Genomic DNA, 25385 nt, shown 5'->3' with positions numbered 1-25385 from the left:
GTAGCTCACGAAAGCTTGTGCTCAAATAAATTGGTTAGTCTCTAAGGTGCCACAAGTCCTCCTTTTCTTTTTGTTTTTGTAATGTGGCTTCTTGACCACTAGGAATTGGTCACCACATGGTTGTTTGACAACAATCAGATGGTAACAACATTTGGTCCCCAGCAACCTGGGCTGGATATGAACTGATGATCTAGAAGTGTAAATTTCTTTATTCTGTCACCAATCTCCCGAGCCATGAGGACATATTTTTCTGATGAGAAATGAGAGATCCTATTTTATCTACTTCAGTAGATATAATGTGTTTTGTTTTTTGTCATCTAAAAGGGCAATTTTATCACTAACATAATTTATGAGGAACTGTGACAGGGTCTTCATAATTAATCTTACCGGAATCTGTCTTTTTCTTTGTCATATTGGATTCCAGTGATATGTTTGAGCCCATAAGAAATTTGGTAAAATCCTGAACTGTTTCTTTGTCACCTGTGAAATAAAAGAAAATAAAGTAAATGTATACATGACAAAACACATACATAAAACTCATTTTCAAACTCTAGCTAAAACAAACATGAGCCTCATAACATACACCTATCGTTCATTGTTATCATATTTGTTGAACCTCAAAGTGTGCTAGTTGCCTTCTAGTGCAAGTAAGCAGATTCTGGCTCTGGCCCCAAAGAGATGGAAATCTAATTTTAGACAGAGCACAATAATGGGGGCAAAGGGGTAGTGAGAGCAAGGGCTGGGTAACAGCAGTGAGATTCCATGGTTACTCAAGAAAAGCTAGGGTCAACATGATAGAGAAAAAGCTTGTTTCCTTTTTCAATACATAAATTAAATGTACTGACTCTTGTAGAGGGCCAGCTCTTTTTTCCTCCTAGAAAAAGACTGTCTGTTCATCCCCAGTATGGAACCACTGGAGATACACTGAACCAAACAGACCATATTTGGACTACTGAAGGCAAAATGTGGGTAAAATTCAGTTTGTATATAAAGGACTGTCCTACTTACAAGTAATGTAAACAGATTTTAAAAAACCCAAAGTTGAGTGGCACTATAAAGATCTACATAACTATTCTCGGTATAACCATTTTACATACTGACAATTAAGACACATGTAGACTAATCTTAAAATGCATTCCCCTAACAAAATGAAGGTACAGTTACAAATCCCATTGGCTGCACAATGGCTAATGTTGGTAAAATGAGGAGATTCACTGCAATTTTGTCACATTTGTGGAAAAACCATCTGTAGAATTCTCCTTACTGTGCTCAGTATGTTACATTAAAAACAATCACAACAAAGTTTTATCACAATTTACTTTCCAAATGACTCAGAACATTGTTTACTTAAACTTAATTTGGATAACATTTCAAAGAAATCAACTAAATTAATATAGCACACTATCTGAAAATGAAAACCAGAGTCGAATAACTATCAATTTAAATTCCAATCAATTCAATTTCCCCATGCTGGCCAGTGATGAGGTTAGCTGAGTGAATGGCAGGTTTGAGCCACTGGCAAAAGTGGCTAAACTGAGGGCTGCTGTGAATCTCTGAGACGAGCAAATCTGCCAATAAGAGCAGGACCCACCAAGGCAGAGGAGGAACTTTGTCACAATATAAATAAAAAGACAGAGAATGAAACACATTTTATTGGATAAATAAATTCTATGCTTTCAGGCTAAAAAGACCCTTCTTCAGGACACTTGTTCTCAAGAACTAATATGATTATAAACATCTTCTGCTAATGTATATGGTGTTTGGTAACAACGCATGCAACAACAACAAATCTAGTCTCTGCAAAAACCATGGCAATTTTCTCCACTGTCTAATCTTTACTTAGCCACTACTTTAGGGTGAAATTCATCCCTATGCAGAGGGGCGACACAAGGGCTATGTACCATTTTAGCACTTTTTTGAAGGAGCAGAGGGAACTGGCGTGGAGGAAGCAGTGGCACTGGAACGGGGGTGGGGCGGGGCCAGAGGTTATGAGGAACTGTAAGAGGAGCCTCTTTCTTCTGAGGAGAGAGAAGAGCAGCTGCCAGGAGAGTCAGGAGAAGAACAATATACTCATCTTCAGTTCTTCAGTGTGTTTCATTAAGAATGACCCCACCTGACTTCAGTCCTCCACACTGAGTCACACTGCCACTCAGCCACATACAGATCCAAAAACTGGAAATGGCTCAAACCAAAAAACGCTGAATCCAATTAACTCTGAACTTCAGGAAGTTCAAAATCCAGATCTGGGTTTTGTGTTCTCAGGCCTGTTTCCCCTGCAAGTATAGAGCATGGTGACATCTGAGAACAAATGAGTCAAACAGAATTCTTCTGGGTACTCCCACTGCTGCATGCCTCCATCTTTACCTCCCAAAAAGGATTTAGTGACTAAAAAAATACAATTTGACCCTCAGTGTTGGTTAGTCATACCTAATTTTCAATAAAAACTTCCAAGGCACAACTGGATGTGATCTATTCAGCCAATATCCATACTTTCCACGGGTTGGCTTTCCTGTTTAGTTCTTGAAAAATCCTGTCTCCATCCTCAAGTTCTCACCTGCTTTCTCATCTTTTGCCAGTGGGTTCCTTCATAGTTTGGGTAGTTTGAACTAAAAAAGCAACTTCACAATCTCAGAATTTCAATATTTGAAATTAATAAAACTAAAATTTACTGACAATATCCCCAAAGAAAACTCTGTGTCTATGTTCGTTGCCCAAACAGGAGGTAGATCTGTTACTCACTTGACATTCTGCTGGCTCTCATAGTGCTCAATACTTTCTGATTATATTATATATCTAAAGTTATACTCACACACAGCATAATTTTACTCTTAGACAATTAACAAATGATGCATTTCATTTTCCAAATTAACTGATTATATATAATATATATAATACTGATACATATACATTTAAATACTGGGGAACGTGTGTGTGTGTGTACACACACACACACACACACACACACACACACACACACACGTTCCCCAGTATTTAAATTTCTTGCTGACCTACTGAACCTCCTGTAAATTATCATTATTTAGGGAATCAGACATCCAGTAATCCTCACACTTAGGAAGGTATGATTTCTCTCAAATTCTAATTTAGTTATTAAAGGAGATGGGTTTGGACAATGCATATTCTTTAGATTTCAAAGCACTCTACAAAGGTGGCTCAGAATGATTACTCCCATTTTACAGTTAGGGAAACTGGAGCTCCGAAGTGTCAAGTGACTCACCCAAGGTCACACAATTAATCAGTTTCAGAGCTGGGATTAGAACCCGGGTCTCCTAATTCTTAGTCTGGTATCCTGTCACAGAACTGCATTGCCTCTCAAAGCCACCCCATATAACTGATGCGACTGCAGTCTACTTTCAGATTATTGATAGCACTGAAATAACTCTTTATATGATCAAAGCAATGGATATATGTTAACTAACTCTCAAAAAGTAGAGGACTCAGAATGGCGCTACAGCCCAGGCACGAGATCCATTGGTGGGTCTGTGTGCAGGGCTGTCCCTAGAGGGTGCGGGGCCCGGGACAAATCGGCCCTCGCAGGCTTGGAGGCCCCCCTCTGCATCGGTGGCTGGGCAGAGTCCCGGTTGCGTGGGACGGCAGCTGGGAGCCCGCAGGGGCTGCAGCATCCTCCGCATGCCTAGTTCCCTCGCCTATGTCTCCCAGAAACAACTGCGCCAGGCAATCGCACCAGCCCACAGGGCCTGGAGCGGTTGCCCCGATTTGCCCTACCCAAGGGATGGCTCTGTCTGTGTGAGTAAAGATCACACAGTTCAATATCTGTCTCAAACAGAAAAATATGCTGCACGCCATGAGACACAGGGGAAGTATGTTCTAGTTTACTATGCTATCCCAGAGCTAAATAATCAATACAATGAATGTGTAGGCACATTGACAAAACCATTGAACTGCCCACTATGCCAAACACAGCTAAATTAGGCCATCTTGAAGAAAACAAAGCTAATCTTATATGACAACTTAAATGGTATTTAATTAGGCAGCATGGAAAAACAAATCCAGGGTTTCCAGGAGAAAGGCTGACAGAGCCACAGCACTGGCATGGTTGCTGTTTTCCTTGTTGCCTGATTAAATGAAGTTCAAAGTTGCAAGTCAGTGTGGTTTTGTTCGTTACTTCAAGGATTTAGTGGTATCTGGACTACCCAACAGCATGCTGTTTGTCATGGTATCTGTCAGTCTAGTGTAATGGTTTATCAGGAGAATTTCTTCTCAGCACATTCACCCAAACTTTTGAATAGGGATGTGTGTGGCGGACAGTATTTGCTTGTGTATTTATATTTTTCTCTGACTTTAATCATGCCTCCTGGAAACACTCATGCAGCCTGGAATAACACAATATCTAGCATCCCCTACCCCAATAGCAGAAATACCACAAGATGACCAAATCTCACTTTATTGCCATAACATAAATGGCTTTTGCCAGAGGATGGGGTGAGGTGAGTTTATGAAACAACTAACAAAACTACCTAAACACTTGAGACCTGTAGAGCCTGAGCACACAGCTCTAGCTTTAAAGGTGGGGAAAAAAGGGCAGCACATACAGTGGGTGGCTACTATGAGAGAAGCAGCCCGTTCAGTTCCGCACAAGGAGAATGCTACTTTGTAGGAGAGTTGTTGAAAACAACAAATATACCATGCTAGTACATTGTGCAGTGCTTTAAATTGTCAGGATCAAATAAATCTAAATGAGGCATTAAGAAAACCACTTTTTCCATTATGGCACAAGCTTTGTAGGTTAAGACAAATAAGCAGGGAATCAAATTCAAAGAAAATTATAGAAAGTGTTGCCTCACATTAGGAAGAGAATTAAAAAAAAGTTATTCAAAAGGATGCCATCTGTGTCCCATTCCCATAGTCAGTTTAACACCTGGCACCAGAGCCAAGAATGCAACCAGCCAAAAGTCCGAAAAAAGCCAGCCAGGAAGCCAGCACAGTCTCATATGCTGCTGCTGGAAAAACACATTCCACAGGTAAGCATCTAGATCCTCCAGCTGCCAACCACACTCTGCATGGGGCAGCATATCTTGGCACTGATGCCACAAGTCAATGATGAAGAAGAACTGGAGCACAGTCCAAGAACACTACCAGCAAGAAAGGAGAAAGAAGAGTCCACCTAGTATTCGAATGACAGACTAGCCAAGGTTCTTCAGTAACTGCACTCTTGTTCAGGGGAGAAAAATTATGCAATGTCTAAAGGCTTTATAAAGTACTATTTAAGAACTGTATAAGCACTGCATTTAAACATGCAACATTTAGGCCCCGACTGGCACTACCAGAATAACTATCGTGGCCTAAATGTTGCATATTTAAATGCAGTGAGTTACAGAATACTTAAATAGTACTTTGAAAAGAGAGTTAATATAGAAAACTATATTAAATACAGAAAACTACTATATTTATATTACTGATTTAATTAGCTTTTGTCCATATTTGTCTGAAGGACACAAAAGGTGACCTCAACAAAGGGCTAGATATTAGAGGGGAAATGGAAAATTACAATAGGGTCAAAGAATCAATAAGAGGGAATTTAATGGGGGCATCTGCTCAACATCTTAGATGTTTATACACAAATGCAAGCAGTATAGGGAGTAAATATGAAGAACTGGAAATCTTGGTACACAAGGTAAACTATGACTTAACTGGCATCACTGAGACTTGGTGGGGTAAATCTCATGACTGAAATATTGGTAGAGGGGTATAGTTTGTTCAGCAGGCAGCAGGGAGGTGCTTGCATTATACATCAAGAATATATTGTTGTTCTGAGGTCCACAAAAAACTGAGCAGCAGGCTTGTTGAAAGTCTCCGTGTAAAGATAAAAGGGGGGAAGAAAACACAGGATGATATCATGGTAGAGGTCTACTACAGACAACCAAATCAAGAGGAGGAGGTGGATGACGCATTTCTAGAACAATAGAAATGTCCAAAACATAAGACCTGGTAGTAATGGGGGACTTTAACTACCCAGATATCTGTTGGAAAAGTAACATGGCAAAACATAATTGCTGTTAAGTTCTTAGATTGTACTGGGGACAACTTCTTGTTTCAGATGGTGGAGGAAGTAACCAGGGGGTAGCATTTGAGATTTAATTTAACAAGGAGGAATTGGTACAAATCTGAAGTTAGAAAGCAATTTGGCTGAAAGTAATTAGGAAATGATAGGTTTCATGTTTTTAAGGAAAGGAAAGAGTAAGAACAGCATAATAAGAATAATGGACTTTAAAAAAGCAGACTTTAACAAACTCAGAGAACTGGTAGATAAGGTCCGATGGGAAGAAAATCTAAGGGAAAAAGGCATTCAGGAGAGCTGCAGTTTCTAAAAGAGACAATATTAAGGGCCAAATTGCAAATTATCCCAAAGCGAAGGAAAAACAGGAATAATAGTTAGGGGCCAAAATGGCTCCATCAGCGGCAATTTAATGACCTAAAATAAAAAAGGAATCCTACAAAATGTGGAAACATGGACAAATTGCTACTGATGAATATAAAAGAACAGCACAAGAATGTTGGGACAAAATCAAAAAGGCTAAGGCAGGAAATGAGTCACACCTAACAAGGAACATAAAACGCAATAAGAAGAGGTTCTATACATATGTCAGCAGCAAGAAAAAGATGAAGAAAAGAGGAGGTCCATCACTTAGTTGGGAAGGAGCACTAATAACTGATGACAGCAAGCAGGCTCTAAGGTGTTTAATGCTTAATTTGCTTCAGTGTTCACTAAAGAGGTTAATTATGACCAGATGCGTAACATAATTTATAACAACAAGCAAGGAAGGAATACCAACCAGATTAGGAAAAGAACAGGTTGAAGAATATTTAGATGAGTTTCATCAGGCAGGGCTGATGAAATTCAACCCAGGGTACTTAAGGAACTAGCTGAACCAATCTAGGAACTGTTAGGAATTATCTTTGAGAACTCCTGGAGGTCAGGTGAGGTCCCAGAATACTACAGAAGGGCAAACATAGTACCTATCTTTATAAAAGGGAGCAAAGAGGACCCAGGGAATTATAGACCAGTCAGCTGAACTTCAATACCTGGAAGTTCTGCACTGCATCTGTGGGTGCTAAAGGAGTTGGCAGATGTGATTGCAGAGCCATTGGACATCATCTTTGAAAACTCCTGGTGATCGGGGGAGGTCCCGGATGACTGGAAAAAGGCTAATATAGAGCCCATCTTTAAAAAAGGGAAGGAGGATCCGTGGAACTACAAGCCAGTCAGCCTCACCTCAGTCCCTGGAAAAATCATGGAGCAGGTCCTCAAGGAATCAATTCTGAAGCACTTAGAGGAGAAGAAAGTGATCAGGAACAGTCAGCATGGATTCACCAAGGGCAAGTCATGCCTGACTAACCCAATTGCCTTCTATGACAAGATAACTGGCTCGTGGATGACGAGAAAGTGTTATTCCTTGACTTTAGCAAAGCTTTTGATACAGTCTCCCACAGTATTCCTGCCAGCAAGTTAAAAAGGTATGGGTTGGATGAATGGACTATAAGGTGGATAGAAAGCTGGCTAGATCGTCGGGCTCAAAGGGTAGTGATCAATGGCTCCATGTCTAGTTGGCAGCCGGTATCAAGTGGAGTGCCCCAAGGGTCGGTCCTGGGGCCAGTTTTGTTCAATATCTTCATTAATGATCTGGAGGATGGCGTGGATTGCACCCTCAGCAAGTTTGCAGATGACACTAAACTGGGAGGAGTGGTAGATACGCTGGAGAGTAGGGATAGGATACAGAGGGACCTAGACAAATTAGAGGATTGGGCCAAAAGAAATCTGATAGGGTTCAACAAGGACAAGTGCAGAGTCCTGCACGTAGGATGGAAGAATCCCATGCACTGCTACAGATTAGGGACTGAATGGCTAGGCAGCAGTTCTGCAGAAAAGGACCAAGGGGTTACAGTGGACGAGAAGCTGGACATGAGTCAACAGTGTGCCATTGTTGCCAAGAATGCTAACAGCATTTTGGGCTGTATAAGTAGGAGTGTTGCCAGCAGATCGATGGAAGTGATCATTCCCCTCTATTCGGCATTGGTGAGGCCTCATCTGGAGTACCGTGTCCAGTTTTGGGCCCCACACTACAAGGAGGATGTGGATAAATTGGAAAGAGTCCAGCGGACGGCAACAAAAATGATTAGGGGGCTGGAGCACATGATTTATGAGGAGAGGCTGAGGGAACTTGGATTATTTAGTCTGCAGAAGAGAAGAATGAGGGGGGATTTGATAGCTGCTTTCAACTACCTGAAAGGGGGTTCCAATGCAAATGGTTCTAGACTGTTCTCAGTGGTAGCAGATCACAGAACAAGGAGTAATGGTCTCAAGTTGCAGTGTGGGAGGTTTAGGTTGGATATTAGGAAAAACTTTTGCACTAGGAGGGTGGTGAAGCACTGGAATGGGTTACCTAGGGAGGTGGTTGAATCTCCTTCCTTAGAGATTTTTAAGGTCAGGCTTGACAAAGACCTGACTGGGATAATTTAGTTGGGGATTGGTTCTCCTTTGAGCAAGGGGTTGGACTAGATGACCTCCTGAGGTCCCTTCCAACCCTGATATTCTATGATTCTCTGATACTGGAACAAATGATTAAATAATCAATTTGTTAAAACCCTTAGGTTAATAGGGTGATAAGTAACAGATTTGTCAAGACCTATCATGGCAAATCAACCTAATTTCCTTTTGGCCTAGTGGATGGAAAAAGGGGAAGCAGTAGACATGATATATATTGATTTTCGTAAGGCTTTTGTCACAGTTCCACATGACATTTTCATACGGAAACTAGGGAAATGTGGTCTAAATGAAATTACTATAAGGTAGATGCACAACTGATTGAAAAACTGTATTCAAATAGTAGTTATCAGTGGTTCACTGTCAAACTTGGAGGATGTATCTAGTAAGGTCCTGTGTCCGATACTATTAAACATTTTAATTAATAATTTGGATAATGACTTGATGAGTTTGTTTAAAATACGTGCAGATGACACCAAGCTGGGAGGGGGTCACAAGCACTTTGGAGGACAGGATTAAAATACAAAACTATTGTGACAAATTGGAGAAATGGTCTGAAATCAGCAAGATGAAATTCAATGAAGACAAATAAAAAGTACTATACTTAAGAAGGAAAAATCAATTGCACAACTACAAAAGGGGGAATAACTGGCTTGGCAATAATACTGCTGAAAAGGATCTGGGAGATTATAGTGGATCACAAATAGAATACGAGCCAACAATGTGATGCAGTTGCGAAAAAGACTAATTTTGGTGTTCATATCTAAGATGTGGGAGATAACCATCCTGTTCTACTTGGCAATGGTGAGGCCTTGGCTGCAGTATTATGTCCAGCTTTGGGCATCACACTAAGAAAGATATGAAGAAATTGGGCATGTTTAGCCTTGACAAAAGAAGACTGACTGACTGACTACCTGACAACAGTCTTCAAATATGTTAAGGACTCTTATAAAGAGGATGGTGATCAATTGTTCTCCATGTCCACTGGAAGGAGGACAAGTAGTAATGGGCTTAAACTGCAGCAAGGGAAGTTTAGATTAGATATTAGGAAAAACTTTCCAATAATAAGGATAGTTAAGTACTGGAATAGGTTTCAAAGGGAGGTTGTGGAATCCTCATCATTGGAGGTTTTTAACAACAGGTTGGACAAATACCTGTCAGGGATGGCCTAAGTATACTTGGAAGTGCCTCAGTGTGGGAGGGGCTTGACTAGATGACCTCTCAAGGTCCCTTTTAACTCTACATTTCTATGACTCTCTCAGCTGGTATTTGGAATTTCAACAGCTCCAGTAATAATGGTGTCAGGTTTCAGAGTGGTAGCCGTGTTAGTCTGTATCAGCAAAAACAATGAAGTGTCCTTGTGGCACCGTAGAGACTAACAAACTTATTTGGGCATAAGCTTTCGTGGGGTAAAACCCACTTCATCAGATGCATGGAGGGGAAAATACAGTAGAGAGGTATAAATACACAGCATATGAAAAGATGGGAGTTGCCTTACAAAGTGGGGGGAAGGGTCAGTGCTAACGAGCCAATTCAATTAAGGCGGAAGTGGGCTATTCTCAACAGTTGACAAGAAGGGAGGAATAATCACTTCTGTAGAGCTAATGAGTTCAATGTAATCTAGGTGGCCCATTTCAAACAGTTGACAAGAAGGTGCGAGTAACAGCAGGGTGGAAAGTTAGCTTTTGTACTGTTGCCATATGCATATTGTGAAGCTTAAAGAGCAGCCCAAGACTACAGTCCAGACCAGTCTCGGATGTTAATGCTGATCTTAAGAAGGTTCTACCAGTTTTCATAATTAGAAATAAAAATCACCAAACGAATTATAAAAATTATAGACAGATCACGGCAACTATAGTTTTGAAGGTCTCTGGTCCTGATTTCCCTTTCGGAGAATCAGACACAGTTTCTTTCTCTCTCTCTGTTGATACTTCCATCCACATTCTTCACATGACTGAGGTAGGAATGAATCCTTTACGAACCACATTGATTGGAAACAGGGTGGCCAGAAGCTCCTAAGCATTCTTTTTGAAACACCTGGGTCCCTGGATTCTCTGACACACAACCATTTATACAATTAAATAAATTCTAGCAAGCAAGCCACTTAACATTTTCCTAGGGCTTGGCAACTCAAAGTCCCTCAACATTTTTTAGGTTTGGAAACATAGAAGGAAACATCTTGGTTAACATTCACCATCATAGTCAGATCCCTAACCAAATAGCGCACAGACGTGTTCATTCTAAAAGATGAAGAGTTTATTCTGCAGCACAGCCACTTAGTGACAAGTTAATATTCAGTCTCTTTCTAGTGAGGACAATAAGTCCATTACAGCCATTCTATTGAATGATGCTTCAGCAAATGGACAACTCCCTGCACAACCCCATTAGCTACTTCAAGCTGTTTAGATGGGGTCTCTCTCTCTCTCTCTTTAGTGGCAATGAAGTGTGTTGTTTCACTACAACACGAGAATTTGTCAGTACTTCTCTGGTATAAACCCTAATTTCCGATCTTCAATTTGAATGCTGTTCTAACACTTCTTTACCCTCCAAAATTTCATCCTGCTGCAAACTGATGGATTGACAATACTGGAGACTGAAGGCCTCTATCAGTTCTTAGAATTAGGACAGCACAGGCAATCATGGTGCAAGTGTCCTCCCAGTGTATGGTCAATGTGTCTCTCAGCCTTGACCTGAACGGATCATCCTTAAAGGTGACAGGATAAGTTCTGTCTCCTTGTTCCAGTTATCACTTGCCACTGGGTCTGGCAAACAATGGTTTCTGTAATGCAGACAACCTGTTTGCTGGGAAATGGACCAATATGTTCAGCTCATTTCACATCAAAGCCAATGAACAAACATTAGATCATGAAAACTTTGGATTACTAACTACTCAAGCAGAAGTGAAACCACAGATTCAGAAGTAAGACTTAATTTCTGTTATCCCTATGTATAGTTTATTTTACAAACAGTTTGATGCTGTATCATCTCCTGTGATTGAATTATAGCATACTTAGTTTAAACAACTCCATTTGAAATTTATCTGCAAAAATGTCTGTGATCTTCTGGGGTTACCATGCAAGCATATAAGACCTTTTTTATTACTTTATGCATTTTACCATTGCTTACCATTATCATCATCACCACTGACATTTCCTCTTGAGTTACAAAAGGACATTCCAAGTACCAATTAAGATTGAAACAACTACAGTAATATGATTAAATGGCTGAGGGCAGTGGTTGTTCATGAAACTGTTTTCTCATCATACCCTTAGAGTCGTAGGGAACTTGATCCCAGCTTGGAACCCCACGACCGTAATTATACTGTGGTTCTTGTTAACATCCAATTAGCTCAATTTGAAGCTATAAATGGACCATATATAAAACAGTAGGAAATAAATATATGCTTTTTATAGTGATGTTCAGTCATATTAGGCATAAACTAAGCATCATAACATGATCAGAAAACAGTAAATGAATTACAGTATTCCAGTTAGAGAATTCACTCCCATAATTAAGTAAAACTTGCTCAAACATGAATTCAGACAAAGCTAGATGGATTGAACAGGTATACTCCTGGCTTTTTACTGATACACTCAAGAAGATTGCAGAGAAAGCATATCTGTAAGCATTACCTGTTGGTGTCCCACCCCATTTCATCACTCCAGCAGTTTTTGTTCTACCAGGTCCTGGTGTTGTCTTGTTTAGCGCTGCAGAGACAATAATACTAAATTGCTCAAATCTTTTTTAAATTAAAAAAAGAAAACACTGATATAGCCAGGCCACTGCAAACTGAATTCCCTATTGGTTAGAGAGGAAATGACATAATAATGGTATTGTGGCTCATGCATTTGATTAAAAAAAACAACCAACCATGCTATTTTAGTCCACAAATTGCGTCTTCAAAAACCACTTTATCTGAAAGTATGCAAACCTTTTTTAAAAATGGAAACTACCAACAGGGTATGGTTTTATATTCTTTTATTCCACGTTCACAGAATGGCCGCAGAATCCACCAGTTGCAAAATTTGATGGCACAATACAAGCCCTCATTGAACAAATAATAAAAATTTATGTGAACAAAGTCCCAACTGCTCTCACAAAACTGTGTAGCATGTTGAAAATTGAAATTCTAGGGTAATTAAAAAAAATTAAAACTGGTATTTGTATTAAATTTAACATCAACAAGGACCACAGAAGAAATAATGTACTGTTTCTATTACTCATTTACATATTTAATTAAATAAAAATCTTGGTCTTTGAATTTACTTGAAGATGCTGCAGAAATTTCAGTGGACCATACTGTGCCACTAATTCTTAAGCAAAACTCCGCATTTATTTCAACAGGGAATTCTGCTTCAAAATCAGTGTTGTGAAATGGCTCAATGTGTCACAGAAGTTACCACAATGCACTGCAGAAATTGGGAGTCTGACATGAAATATAAACTGAATTTATCAGAGAATATGGGAGCCCTGGTTACTACTGTTGGTTAAGCAGTGTTATAAGGTACTTTCTAGATTATGCTATGCATTATCTGTGTCAACAGCTTCTAGACAAGTTGGAAATAATGAAACATCTTTTTCAAATGGAAAAAAATTAGAAACCAGCTCTTTGAAAGTTTATCTGATTCAAAAAAATTCTCAATAAAATAAATAAAATCAGCAATGGAAAGACTACATCAACAGACCTACTCAACAGAAAAGAAAATACTAACTACTTCACAGCAACACTTAAAAGATACAGCTAAAAGTAAGTGAAGCTGATTAAATAAGGACATTTTAAAAGAATACGTCATTACCAGGTCTGGTCTGTGGCTTATCATATATCTTGGGTCTTGCAGAAGTGAGACGCACTTTATGTGGTGCTGAAAGAGACAAACTGAATTTAAGTGCCAAGGTTGTGAGGAATAGCAATGATCAAGGGAGATAGGCCCTGTCAGTGCATAGAAGCAAAATAAGCATGTGCCAATTCTGTAATTTTCAACATATTAATTTAGCTGCATATCGAAAGCCTGTGCTAGTTTGTTTAGGAGTCAGAAGTTAACTGCAGCCAGTCTGTAGAGTCTAGCTGGCTACATTCATGCTTAGTTTTAAGAGGAGAAGACATGAATTATTTTACACTCAGTTACACAATTGCGTATGGATACAGAGTCAGTTCTGCAGGATGTTTGTGGCCTCAAGAAATTTAATTAGAGTCTGTAAAAAAACCAAAGAGTCAAGTATTCCAGATAAAGGTGTGAAAGTTTTCAGCATCACTCAAGAGACAACGTCTGCAAACAAAATGAAGAAATCCAAAGCAATGAGAGCATGGGCTGGTGAAATGCAGTGACAGCATCAAGTTTAAAAATGTGAAGTGCTGGCCATTACCCAGGGTTGCCTCTGTTTTGCCAAATGGTTTTGATATTTTAGGTTTAATGGTTTCTGTATGAATCACATAGGAAGCTGTAAATGTAAAACAGAAGTCAGTAACAGCTGAGTTAGTCACTATCATCTTACACCCAAAATACAGTCTAATAGGCTCTACAATTCTTTGCACCATAAGCAGAGTTTGTCATTTGGCTGCTGAACCTAGTAGCCATCCTACGCTAGCAACACTGTATAATAGGTTTTTAAGAGTCTAAATAAAGAATAATATCTTTTTCATATGAAACTACAGAGGAAACATTTAAGCAGACAGAATGTCATTGCTCAACTTGGAAAAAGTGTTATAGGCCTAGATCAAATATCTCATCTGAAAGATGGCTGAATATATTAATACTTTGCACCTCTGTAACACTATCCATCTGAGAAACAAAACACAAAGTAGTAACATAAATGCATTAAACTTCATATGATCACTGTGAGGCAGATTGTAGATTTTGATTGTACAGAAATAAAGTATACTTAAAGCAAATGCTCCATGGGGGGAAATATCAACTTTCATGTTATGAATATTCCCCCACAAGATTTGGGGAAAATAGACACTTTTTCTTAAATATTTTTTTTAAGAACAGCAACATTCCCTGCAAGTTTCATTTACTTGACTAAAAACATGGAATGAGATAAAATTCTGAAAATTGGTTTCTGAAAGTCCCTGTATTCATTGTCTGAAATATGCACTCAGCTATCTTTTTGTGCCTTCTCCTCAATCAATAAGGTGGCGCTTATGCACCCGTAACTCCCACTGAGGTTCACAGAAGCTGTGTGTATGCAGGGCTACATAGTCAGGAAAAAGGGGGAAGTCATGATTAATCAGGCTAATTTTAATTATTTAAACTCTATCCCACAGAATTCCAATGAAAAGTATCACATGGTAAGTAATGTCTTTCTCAGTCTTGTACAATAACTTCTTCAAGATGTGTTGTCCCTCTTTGCACTCCTCTGTGGGGCATGCACGCGCTCCACGTGTCTGAGACCAGAAGATTTTCTGCCTGTGCCATTCTCCTCCTCATGCTCTGAACTGCGAACGTAAGAGGCGGTGCAGACTGACTGCATCTCCAGTTCCTTCTCCACCATGAATCATGTGCAAAGGAACCAAAGCAGAGGGGAAGGAGGGCAGGTAGTGGAATACCTATAAGGACAACATATCTCGAAGCATTCCAGTTCCTAATTCCCAGTAATTTCTCGTTCTTATTAGAGTGATAGTCCCTCTGTGTATTCCACTGTGGGTGACTGACAAGCACTATTCATTGAGGAGGGTGTGGAGGACCTCTGTGGTACCAATGACTGGAAGACTGCTGTGCTGGAAGATGCATTAGCTGTTGAAACTTGTATCAGGACTTTTTCTCATGAAGTTATGGACAGAACGCCATGTTGCTGCTTTACATATTTCAGTGAGAGGACCATCACAAAATGAGGGTATCCAAGCAGCCTTGGCCCCAGTTGAGTGGGTACTCACATCTGGGGGGAGTATGGCTGTTAACTTGCAACACAGCACAAGGCAGCCTCATATCTGCTTTGAAAGTCTTTGTGAAAAGATCACTTCCCCTCTCAACCATTCTGCAAAGGACAAAGAGTCTAGACAATATCTTCTTTGTACGCAGAATGCCAGAGCCTGGTGGATATCTAGAGAATAAAGTATCATGTCCTCACTGGTGACATGTGCTTTTGGGAAGAAAACAGGTGAGTGAATTGTTTGATTCAGATGGAAATCCAAGATTATTTTAGGAATAAATTTAGGGTGAAGTCTTAAAGAAACGTTGCCCTTTTGGAAGATTATGTACAGCAGATCAGCCATAAGGACCCCCAGCTCACCTCATCTTCTAGCTGAGTTGATGGCAACCAGAAAGGCAACCTTTATAGATAGGTGGGTCAAAGAGCATGAGGCCAGGGGATTAAATGGAAGCCTTGTTAATGCTGAGAGGACTGAGGTTTCATCACAGGAGGGAAGGTTCTGAACTGACCAGAAGGTTCTGAAGCTAGGGTGACCATCCTGAACTTCAATCTGCAGATAAAGACACTGAGCTGTTTGAGATCTGAGTCTTCATCCTCCTTTTTGGAGGGGGGATTAGAAAGTATTTTGACTAAATACCCCCTCAACACTGGGCAAAGGGTAGCAGCTTTATGGTTCCTGATGAAGATGGGATTCCACTTCTTGAATGAACAACCTCTTGTGAGAGTGGTTCCTGAAGAAGGGTGGAGAAGGGGTTTTGATGGGGGAGAGGAGATTAACTCTATAGCGTAGCCAGTCTGAATGATGTGAAGAATGCACGTGTCAGTCATTATCATCTACCAAGCGTGGGAGAAACAAGCTACATGGCCACCAAATTGTGTACAAGAAATCTGGGAGGACAGACGTGGCATCTGGAATGATTTGGTCCCCATCAAAAGTGTTTCTTAGTAGCAAGTTGGGGTTGGATGAAGAGGGGCGGGAATGTTTGCTTGCTCTGCTGCACCTTCTGTCATTCCCATGGTGGTTCATAGCCCCTCTGAACATAAAAGTGGTGAGGTACCAGTCACTGCTTATACCACTGTGGCTGTGGAATTTCCTCCACGGTACTGGAGTATAGATCCCCACAGAGCAGAGGGTTGCCTTTGAGTCCTTCAATGAGTGTAATGAAGTACCGGCCTTCTCACAGAACAGACCGTTGTCTTCAAAGGGAAAATCCTCCACTGTAGGTTGGACTTCCCTGGGGACTGAAGCCATGACACTCTACACCAGACAATAGCCAACACCATCAATTGGAAGGCGTGTACACTGCATCAACTGACGTTTGGAGGAATGATCTGGTAATCAATTTACCTTCCTCAATGAGTACTTGGAGCTACACTCTATCCTACAGCAGCTGGTTAGTAAATTCTGTTAACTTAGAGTAATTCGAAAAATTGTATTTAGACATTAATGCCTGGCAGGCTGGTTGAAGTAAAATCTTTTCTCCCATATAGGTTCAGAGAAAAGCTTCATTATCAGAAGGGGGTGGATCTTGGTTGACGTTGCCTATATCTTTCAGTGACTGCTTGGACTATGAAGGAGTTTGGAGCAAGGTGTGTAAGTAAAAATTCTGCTCCCTAGATTGCTACAAAGTACTTCTTTTCTGTCCTCTTTGGAGCGGGGGAATATATGGCTGGGGTATGCCAGACTACCTTAGCAGGTTCTAAGATGGGGTCATTAATGGGGATTGCCACCAACTTGGTAGGCCCCATGGTCTGCAGAAAGTTGAGGGGGTTATGAGGGGGGATCTGGGGCATCAGCAACCCTCCTTCATAGGTCTTGGAATTCCAGAGCACAAGAAGGAGAAGGGTGCAGGTGCAGATCAATGGAAACTTCTAGCAAAGATTTTTCGGCTTCAGGCAGATGTGCACCCCACAGTAGAATACACGTAGGGACCATCACTTGAAGAAGAAGAGCCCTTGAGTTCCAAGTACAGAACTAAATGAGATTAGCACATTTTGTGCATTTACCAAGCCAAATCTTGCTCATGGATGTGTATGCACAATTTTTTTTTTCCAATGGGAGCAGCACATGTCCATTCGAGGGCAGAATTTGGCTCTGACTCTGAGCCCCCTCCTCCCCCTCCAAAAACACAAAGTATGGTATTTGGGCTTCTGAGAAAAACTAAAATGTACCTGGAATATAGTGTTCTAAGTAAAAATGTATACACCATTTGACCTTAAAGTGCAAAGTGCACTCATCCACTCAAAACACTGAATTAAGAAAAACAAATCAGTTACCAGTTTTCAAGTGTGGATTTTCAGTTGTTAGAGCAGTTTGGGGCTTGGCTGAAATCTGGTATGTTTCATTTGGAACTGAAAGTGAAAACGTCAGAACTTATTAAATGTACATCATGTCTTCTTAAAATCAGATGCTACAAATTAAATGCAAGGAGGAGGAGGATTAAAACTTTGTTTGTGTAATCCAGAAGTGAAAAGGTTCAGTACTGGAAACCTGGCTCAAAATCAGGCTTTAATTGAAAATATAATCTTTGAGACTAGGAGGATACAAAGCATTAATAAGACAGGCAACAGAAGATTAGGGGGTCAGGGCAGCGCATTGCAGATGACAGTCCAGCCTTGTGCATCAGATGTGTGTTCCTAGAAAGAACAGCAAACAAACTGACTGGAAAATCAGAAGCAGTATTATGCATGAGCCCTGGAGCATGACCAACAAGTAAACAAAAGGGAGAGAAACAAGAAAAGTTTAGCTATTGATAAAAGAATAATTTCAGTCATCTTCTAAAAGCAGAGGGGAAAGGTAATGAGAAAAACTGGCAAAAAAATTCTCATTGCCCAAAGTCACTTTAGACCCATCAACAACATGAAATGTTACAAGGTTAACTGATCTCAGACGCACTGTTTTTGGAGTAGCAGGAAATAAAATATCAGCGACATTTGGGATAGAAGCAAAGGTCAACTTAGTAGTATGCGGGGTCAGGATAAAAGACCAGGTTTTTCTTTTACAAGATAAAATAGCACTCTAATTAAACAATTGCCAACTACAGAAAGTTCATTTTTCAAATACTTAATTAAAGTATTCACATGTATAGCAATAATGCTTTTCCTATTTGTTGTATATTTTAAATTTCCTTACCATCCTCTTCTCAGATGCACACTTCTTCACAGTTGTGTTAACACTAATGTCCACTGATGTGACCACTGATAGATCTAGTCAACTGATTCCTCCCGTAAGAGTGACTTGGTTACTTATAAGGATGTCTCTCAAAATCATCCTTTAAAAACTTAACCTTCTCTTTTATTAACTATCTGTTTCAATTTTTATTTGTGAGGTACAACAAAAAATGTACAGTTTTCTAAAGAACAGAGTTATTGATAATATTCTCTCACAGTGCTAGAGGATTGAGAAAAAGGAAACGATTAAAAATATCATCATCAACTATATTGTCTGCCTCAAGAGCAAATATAATTGACAATTCAAAGACGAGGGTTGGGGCCGCCACTTTGGAAAAATTAAGAACTCCTTTTCCTCCTGTCATTACTCACCCTAAAAGTTTTCCTTATTTAATAATCCAACTAAAACTGAATATTTGGAAGATTCCAAAAGTATTTGGATATCTTTCCCTCATTCTTGTGCACAAATACACTTCAGGATTGTGGCCCAGGGCTAAAGAACCAGGAGTCTCCTCCCTTATAACAGTGCATCTGTATTATCTAATGCACCTATCACAATAGTATCTGAGTCACCACTAGTTTTTCCATCTCTCCTATTATTACTGATTAGAAGAGTCTCTTTTCTTAGGGAAAATGCAGATCTACAAACTGAACCTTTTGCCTAGAACAAAGTGATCTAGAAAGTACCGTCCCTGACCAGATTCTTCCCTCAGTTAGATGGTGTAAATCTGAAGACATCTTACTGAAGTCCATGGCATTATTCTAGGTTTGCACCTGTTCAACAGAGCAGAAAGTCTCTACTCTTTGCAAGTTCCAGAGAGGAACAGTTGTGTAAAGTCTTACGAGCTTCAGAATAAAATGCAAGGCTCATCTTTTTTTGGCTAAGCCTGAGCTTGGCTAGTGTCACCGGACTCTTTTGGAGTCTGATTCTGAGACCTGAATTCGGAGGATAGTTGAAAAGGTGAGGAAAGCCTTATCAGTTCATGGTTCCCTTTCATACAATAATTTCCATAAGAAGATGGCCGCTATAGAAATGCGTATATATCAAAGATGCATCAAGGGGTTCTATGGGTTAAAAACAATCCACGGATATTACTTAAATTCAACATGAAACGACTGTGAACAAATGGCTGACTTGTCACCTGTTTTCCACAAGGAGAGATTCAAATCACGCTAGCCTGTTCAATGTCCTCTTCTTTTACAATTCACTATTGTGTGCTCAATTAAATAAAAAGACCTTAACATCTTTCAATATGCCATGTTCGTCAATTCATCAAGGCACTGACCAATGTCAACATGTGTAGCTAAGCTAGTGCCACAATAACATTTTTAAAGATTGTAAGCCTCTATATCGAATTACAGAAATAATGCAATTACCAGGTTTAGTCTGTGGTACTTCTGGCCTGACAGATGTTTTGGGTTTGGATGGAATGAGTCGTGTTTCTTTTGGAGCTGAAAGAAAGGAGAGGGATTATTATTGTATTCTTCAGGAATCATAGTCCAATGCCATGTTTAGCCCACAGAAAATACAAGCCTGCAATAAAGACAATAACAATTTCATGATTTTCTGGAAGCTGAAATAAAATGACTGCTCAAAAGGAAGAAAATTAACAGTGCTGCGCTGTGGGATGACTTGATATAGTGATCAAAGTGGCCAAAATTCTGATACTCTGAGAAAGCGGGACCACTCAGTTTTGACAGATAAGAAATAATAGGTTAATGGGTGCTTCTGAGCAGGTTTGATAGTGGCAGAGAGATAATTTCTAAGACAGAGCTGTGAGTCTTCCACGGCAAAGGATGTGCATACATGTAGAAGGAGAATGAAAGAGAATGAAATGTTGCAGTACCAAATAACTTTCTAGAAGAGTTTTCTTTGGTGAAAAGGGAAAAATACCAATATAACAATTTCAGTAAGGAAACTTCTTTACCCATTGTTGCCTTTGTCTGTTTAGAGGTGACAGAAGGTTTTGTTATGAGTGGCTGTTGGGACGTTCGATGTATTGCTGTTGGGGAAAAATGCAAAGAATCTTAAAATAAAAAAAGAATTGATGAACTTCAGTTTTGCACACAAGATAAAACAAAAACTGCAATGGAAATAGTTAGCGTTTGGGTTATTCAAAGCAATTGCCTTACCCCCGCCCCAAAAGGGTCAATTTACAAATCACAGAATAACACAATATCAATTATACTGACTGTTGACAGAAACAAATTGATTAAGATCTTCCTTGTAGCTTCTTGCTTTATATTTGTAATACAATATACAAGCAGTGGTGAGATAGATAGAAAAGTATCCATTTTAAAATTGCTTTTTGTTCTAATATAATACTACTACTTAGTTCTTATATAGCACTTCTAATTGGTGCATCTCAAAGCACTTTACAAAGGAGGTCATTATAACGATCCCCATAGGGGAAGTGTAAGACACAGATAAGAGAAATGACTAGAAAGTAATTAGAAAGGATTTCATGTATGTAGCCACCCAAACGTTTTTTTAAAAAACAAAACAAAACAGTGAATCTTCCAGTACTGAAACAATGACGGTTCATCACGTGCCATTCCTTGAAAATCCTTTGGAAACGAGAAATAGTGGCATGGGGTTCAGCCTCTCCTTTTTGGGATTATAAATCTGTCAGCTTTAAAGTATTTTTGGTTTTCATATGCAGAGGTGTACATTTTGCCATCACTTACCTCAGCGCAACACAGCTGAACAGAGCTACACAGGAATAACTAAGGAGAAATTGGCTGAATGCTTCTGAAAAGCACAACAACTGAGGTCTGGCTAAATGAATGATTAAACCTTAATATACAGAATTACAAAAATGACTCAATTACCAGGTTTGGTCTGTGGCATTCCTGGCTTGATGGATGTTTTTGGTTTAGTAGGCATGAACTGTTTTTCACTTGAAGCTGAAATAAAAAAAACAAACACCCCTGGACTATAATTGCAAATTTCTATAAGGAAACACACTGTGATTGCGGCCTTCAAGGAAATGTGTGTCCAATAACCTGTGAGGCAAATTATGCAAGCGCAATGCTGAAAATCACTTAGTATGAATGCCCAAAAAAGAAGAAAAAATTATGCTGCATTTTGTTTCAATAATAATTGCTATGTATGAAGTGGGTGGCATTCCCAGTGTTATGAGAACGTCCACCTCTTGATGAAACAGGAGAAAGTTGTTGACAAAAAGAGACACAGAACATGATACAATGAAGGAGCTGCTCAAGCTAACCTGACAAAAGATAACTTATTCGGACACTACTGGCCACATTCTCCTGTATGCGAATGCCTGAGGACAGAATTGGACACTATGTTATTTTTCTGTTAGAACTCCCCTCCATCTAACTGGATCTATGGATCAGCCCCCCTGATTCCAGCTACAAAGTTACTCAATCTAAGTTGTTCTACATATCTTTCAGCCAAGAACTCTTGCCATGCAGCATATCCTCAACTGAAAAAAATATTATTAGGAATATGCTTAGTATTTATGGCAATTTTTTTTTTAGTGATAGTGGTGGGGGTCTGTGATCCATATTGGTGTGAAAAAGTAATGGACAGGGACTATCATATCCTCACAATAGGCAAATTCACCACAATGTGGATATTTGGGTGTTAAAGGCAATTCAAATAAAAACATTATAAACCCACACGCTGAAGAAACGTTTCACCCCATGTGTGGGATCTCAAGTAACCTAACGAATATACAATAATATCTGGTGAAGATGTAGATAGCTCATAAGTGACTGCTAATGCATACATCAAGTACTGATTCTTTTGCTCTTTCAGAGCAAAAACAGGACATTATTTTAGTAAAATATTCATATAATAGAAAATTTTAATTTCTGGAGCTACCGAGAAACAGTATAAACCAGCAATTACAATATAGATATTAGTATCTACTTAGATGGAGAAAAGTTCCACCAATTTAATTTTCAAAACATTGGCCAACATCCCTGCCCATCCTGACTAATAGCCATTGATGGATCTATCTTACATGAACTTCTCTAGTTCTTTTTTGAGCCCTATTATATAGTCTTGGCCTTCACAACATCCTCTGGCAAAGAGTTCCTCACGTTGACTGTGCGTGGTCTGAAAAATACTTCCCTTTGTTTCTTTTAAACCTGGGGTGCCTATTAATTTCATTTGGTGGCCCCTAGTTCTTGTATTATGAGAAAGAGTAAATAACAATTCCTTATTTTCTTTCTCCACACCAGTCATGATTTTATAGACCTCTATCATATCCCCCCTTCGTCGTCTCTTTTCCAAGCTGAAAAGTCCCAGTCTTATTAATTTCTCCTCATATGGAAGTCATTCCAGACCCCTAATAATTTTTTTTACCCGTTTCTGAACCTTTTCCAATTCCAATATATCTTTTTTGAGATGGGGCGACCACATCTGCATGCAGTATTCAAAATGTGCGTGTACCATAGATTTATATAGAGGCAATATGATATTTTCGGTCTTATTATCTAACCCTTTCTTTATGATTCCCAGCATTCTGTTAGGTTTTTTGACTGCCGCTGCACATTGAATGGATGTTTTCAGAGAACTATCCACAATGACTCCAAGATCTCTTTCTTGAGTAGTAACAGCCATTTTAGACCCCATCATATAGCATGCTACATTTATGAAATGAGATGTTACAGCTGTTAAACCAGTCTGGTCAGTTCTGGCTTGAAGCATGCTTAGTGTGTTGTGGACAAAGTGTAAAATGAATGTGTACTGAAAGAAAAAATAACTCTCTTATTTCTCATAGCTCACAGTAAAAATGAACTGGAATCCGCAGAAGCTAGCATAGCACCTACGCCCGAATTACCATTGAACACTCTGGGTAAATACTATGTTTAGGCTACTTTCTTTGCAGAGTGAGGGCTACCATAGACTGGTTTAGTGAAATCTCTCTCCCCTGACTGTGCTTTGTGTGAAAAAATACTTCCTTTTGTTTGTTTCAAACCTGCTGCCTATTAATTTAATTTGGAGATCCCTAGCTTATATACGAATGCACAAAGCCTTGGAAACAAGCAGGGAGAACTGGAGGTCCTGGTAATGTCAAGGAACTATGATGTGATTGGAATCACAGAGACTTGGTGGGATAACTCACATGACTGGAGTACTGTCATGGATGGTTATAAACTGTTCAGGAAGGACAGGCGGGGCAGAAAAGGTGGGGGAGTAGCACTGTATGTAAGGGAGCAGTATGACTGCTCAGAGCTCCGGTACGAAACTGTAGAAAAACCTGAGTGTCTCTGGATTAAGTTTAGAAGTGTGTGCAACAAGAGTGATGTAGTGGTGGGAGTCTGCTATAGACCACCGGACCAGGGGGATGAGGTAGATGAGGCTTTCTTCTGGCAGCTCACGGAAGCTACTAGATCTCATGCCCTGATTCTCATGGGTGACTTTAATTTTCCTGATATCTGCTGGGAGAGCAATACTGCGGTGCATAGACAATCCAGGAAGTTTTTGGAAAGCGTAGGGGACAATTTCCTGGTGCAAGTGCTAGAGGAGCCAACTAGGGGGGGGGCACTTTTCTTGACCTGCTGCTCACAAACCAGGTAGAATTAGTGGGGGAAGCAAAAGTGGATGGGAATCTGGGAGGCAGTGACCATGAGTTGGTTGAGTTCAGGATCCTGACGCAGGGAAGAAAGGTAAGCAGCAGGATACGGACCCTGGACTTCAGGAAAGCAGACTTCGACTCCCTCAGGGAACGGATGGCCAGGATCCCCTGGGGGACTAACTTGAAGGGGAAAGGAGTCCAGGAGAGCTGGCTGTATTTCAAGGAATCCCTGTTGAGGTTACAGGGACAAACCATCCCGATGAGTCGAAAGAATAGTAAATATGGCAGGCGACCGGCTTGGCTTAACGGTGAAATCCTAGCGGATCTTAAACATAAAAAAGAAGCTTACAAGAAGTGGAAGGTTGGACATATGACCAGGGAAGAGTATAAAAATATTGCTCGGGCATGTAGGAATGAAATCAGGAGGGCCAAATCGCACCTGGAGCTGCAGCTAGCGAGAGATGTCAAGAGTAACAAGAAGGGTTTCTTCAGGTATGTTGGCAACAAGAAGAAAGCCAAGGAAAGTGTGGGACCCTTACTGAATGAGGGAGGCAACCTAGTGACAGAGGATGTGGAAAAAGCTAATGTACTCAATGCTTTTTTTGCCTCTGTTTTCACTAACAAGGTCAGCTCCCAGACTGCTACGCTGGGCATCACAAAATGGGGAAGAGATGGCCAGCCCTCTGTGGAGATAGAGGTGGTTAGGGACTATTTAGAAAAGCTGGACGTGCACAAGTCCATGGGGCCGGACGAGTTGCATCCGAGAGTGCTGAAGGAATTGGCGGCTGTGATTGCAGAGCCATTGGCCATTATCTTTGAAAACTCGTGGCGAACCGGGGAAGTCCCGGATGACTGGAAAAAGGCTAATGTAGTGCCAATCTTTAAAAAAGGGAAGAAGGAGGATCCTGGGAACTACAGGCCAGTCAGCCTCACCTCAGTCCCTGGAAAAATCATGGAGCAGGTCCTCAAAGAATCAATCTTGAAGTACTTGCATGAAAGGAAAGTGATCAGGAACAGCCAGCATGGATTCACCAAGGGAAGGTCATGCCTGACTAATCTAATCGCCTTTTATCATGAGATTACTGGTTCTGTGGATGAAGGGAAAGCAGTGGATGTATTGTTTCTTGACTTTAGCAAAGCTTTTGACATGGTCTCCCACAGTATTCTTGTCAGCAAGTTAAGGAAGTATGGGCTGGATGAATGCACTATAGGGTGGGTAGAAAGCTGGCTAGATTGTCGGGCTCAACGGGTAGTGATCAATGGCTCCATGT

General features: G+C 40.1%; 1 protein-coding gene across 1 annotated transcript in view; it reads right to left on the bottom strand.

Moving 5' to 3' along the window:
- The window catches only part of ABI3BP (ABI family member 3 binding protein), a 343927-nt gene that overhangs the window by 59754 nt on the left and 258788 nt on the right, over positions 1-25385 (bottom strand). The window contains exons 46-53 of the mRNA XM_077817412.1: positions 21395-21469; positions 20491-20565; positions 19940-20014; positions 17669-17743; positions 13886-13960; positions 13318-13383; positions 12154-12228; positions 388-480 (exon numbers count right to left, since the gene is read on the bottom strand). Coding sequence (XP_077673538.1) covers positions 388-480; positions 12154-12228; positions 13318-13383; positions 13886-13960; positions 17669-17743; positions 19940-20014; positions 20491-20565; positions 21395-21469 — 609 coding nt within the window. The remainder of the gene's footprint in view (positions 1-387; positions 481-12153; positions 12229-13317; positions 13384-13885; positions 13961-17668; positions 17744-19939; positions 20015-20490; positions 20566-21394; positions 21470-25385) is intronic.

Source organism: Eretmochelys imbricata, chromosome 1 (genome assembly GCF_965152235.1).
Source record: "Eretmochelys imbricata isolate rEreImb1 chromosome 1, rEreImb1.hap1, whole genome shotgun sequence".
NCBI lineage: Eukaryota > Metazoa > Chordata > Testudines > Cheloniidae > Eretmochelys > Eretmochelys imbricata.
This window is presented reverse-complemented; position numbering and strand designations above follow the sequence as displayed.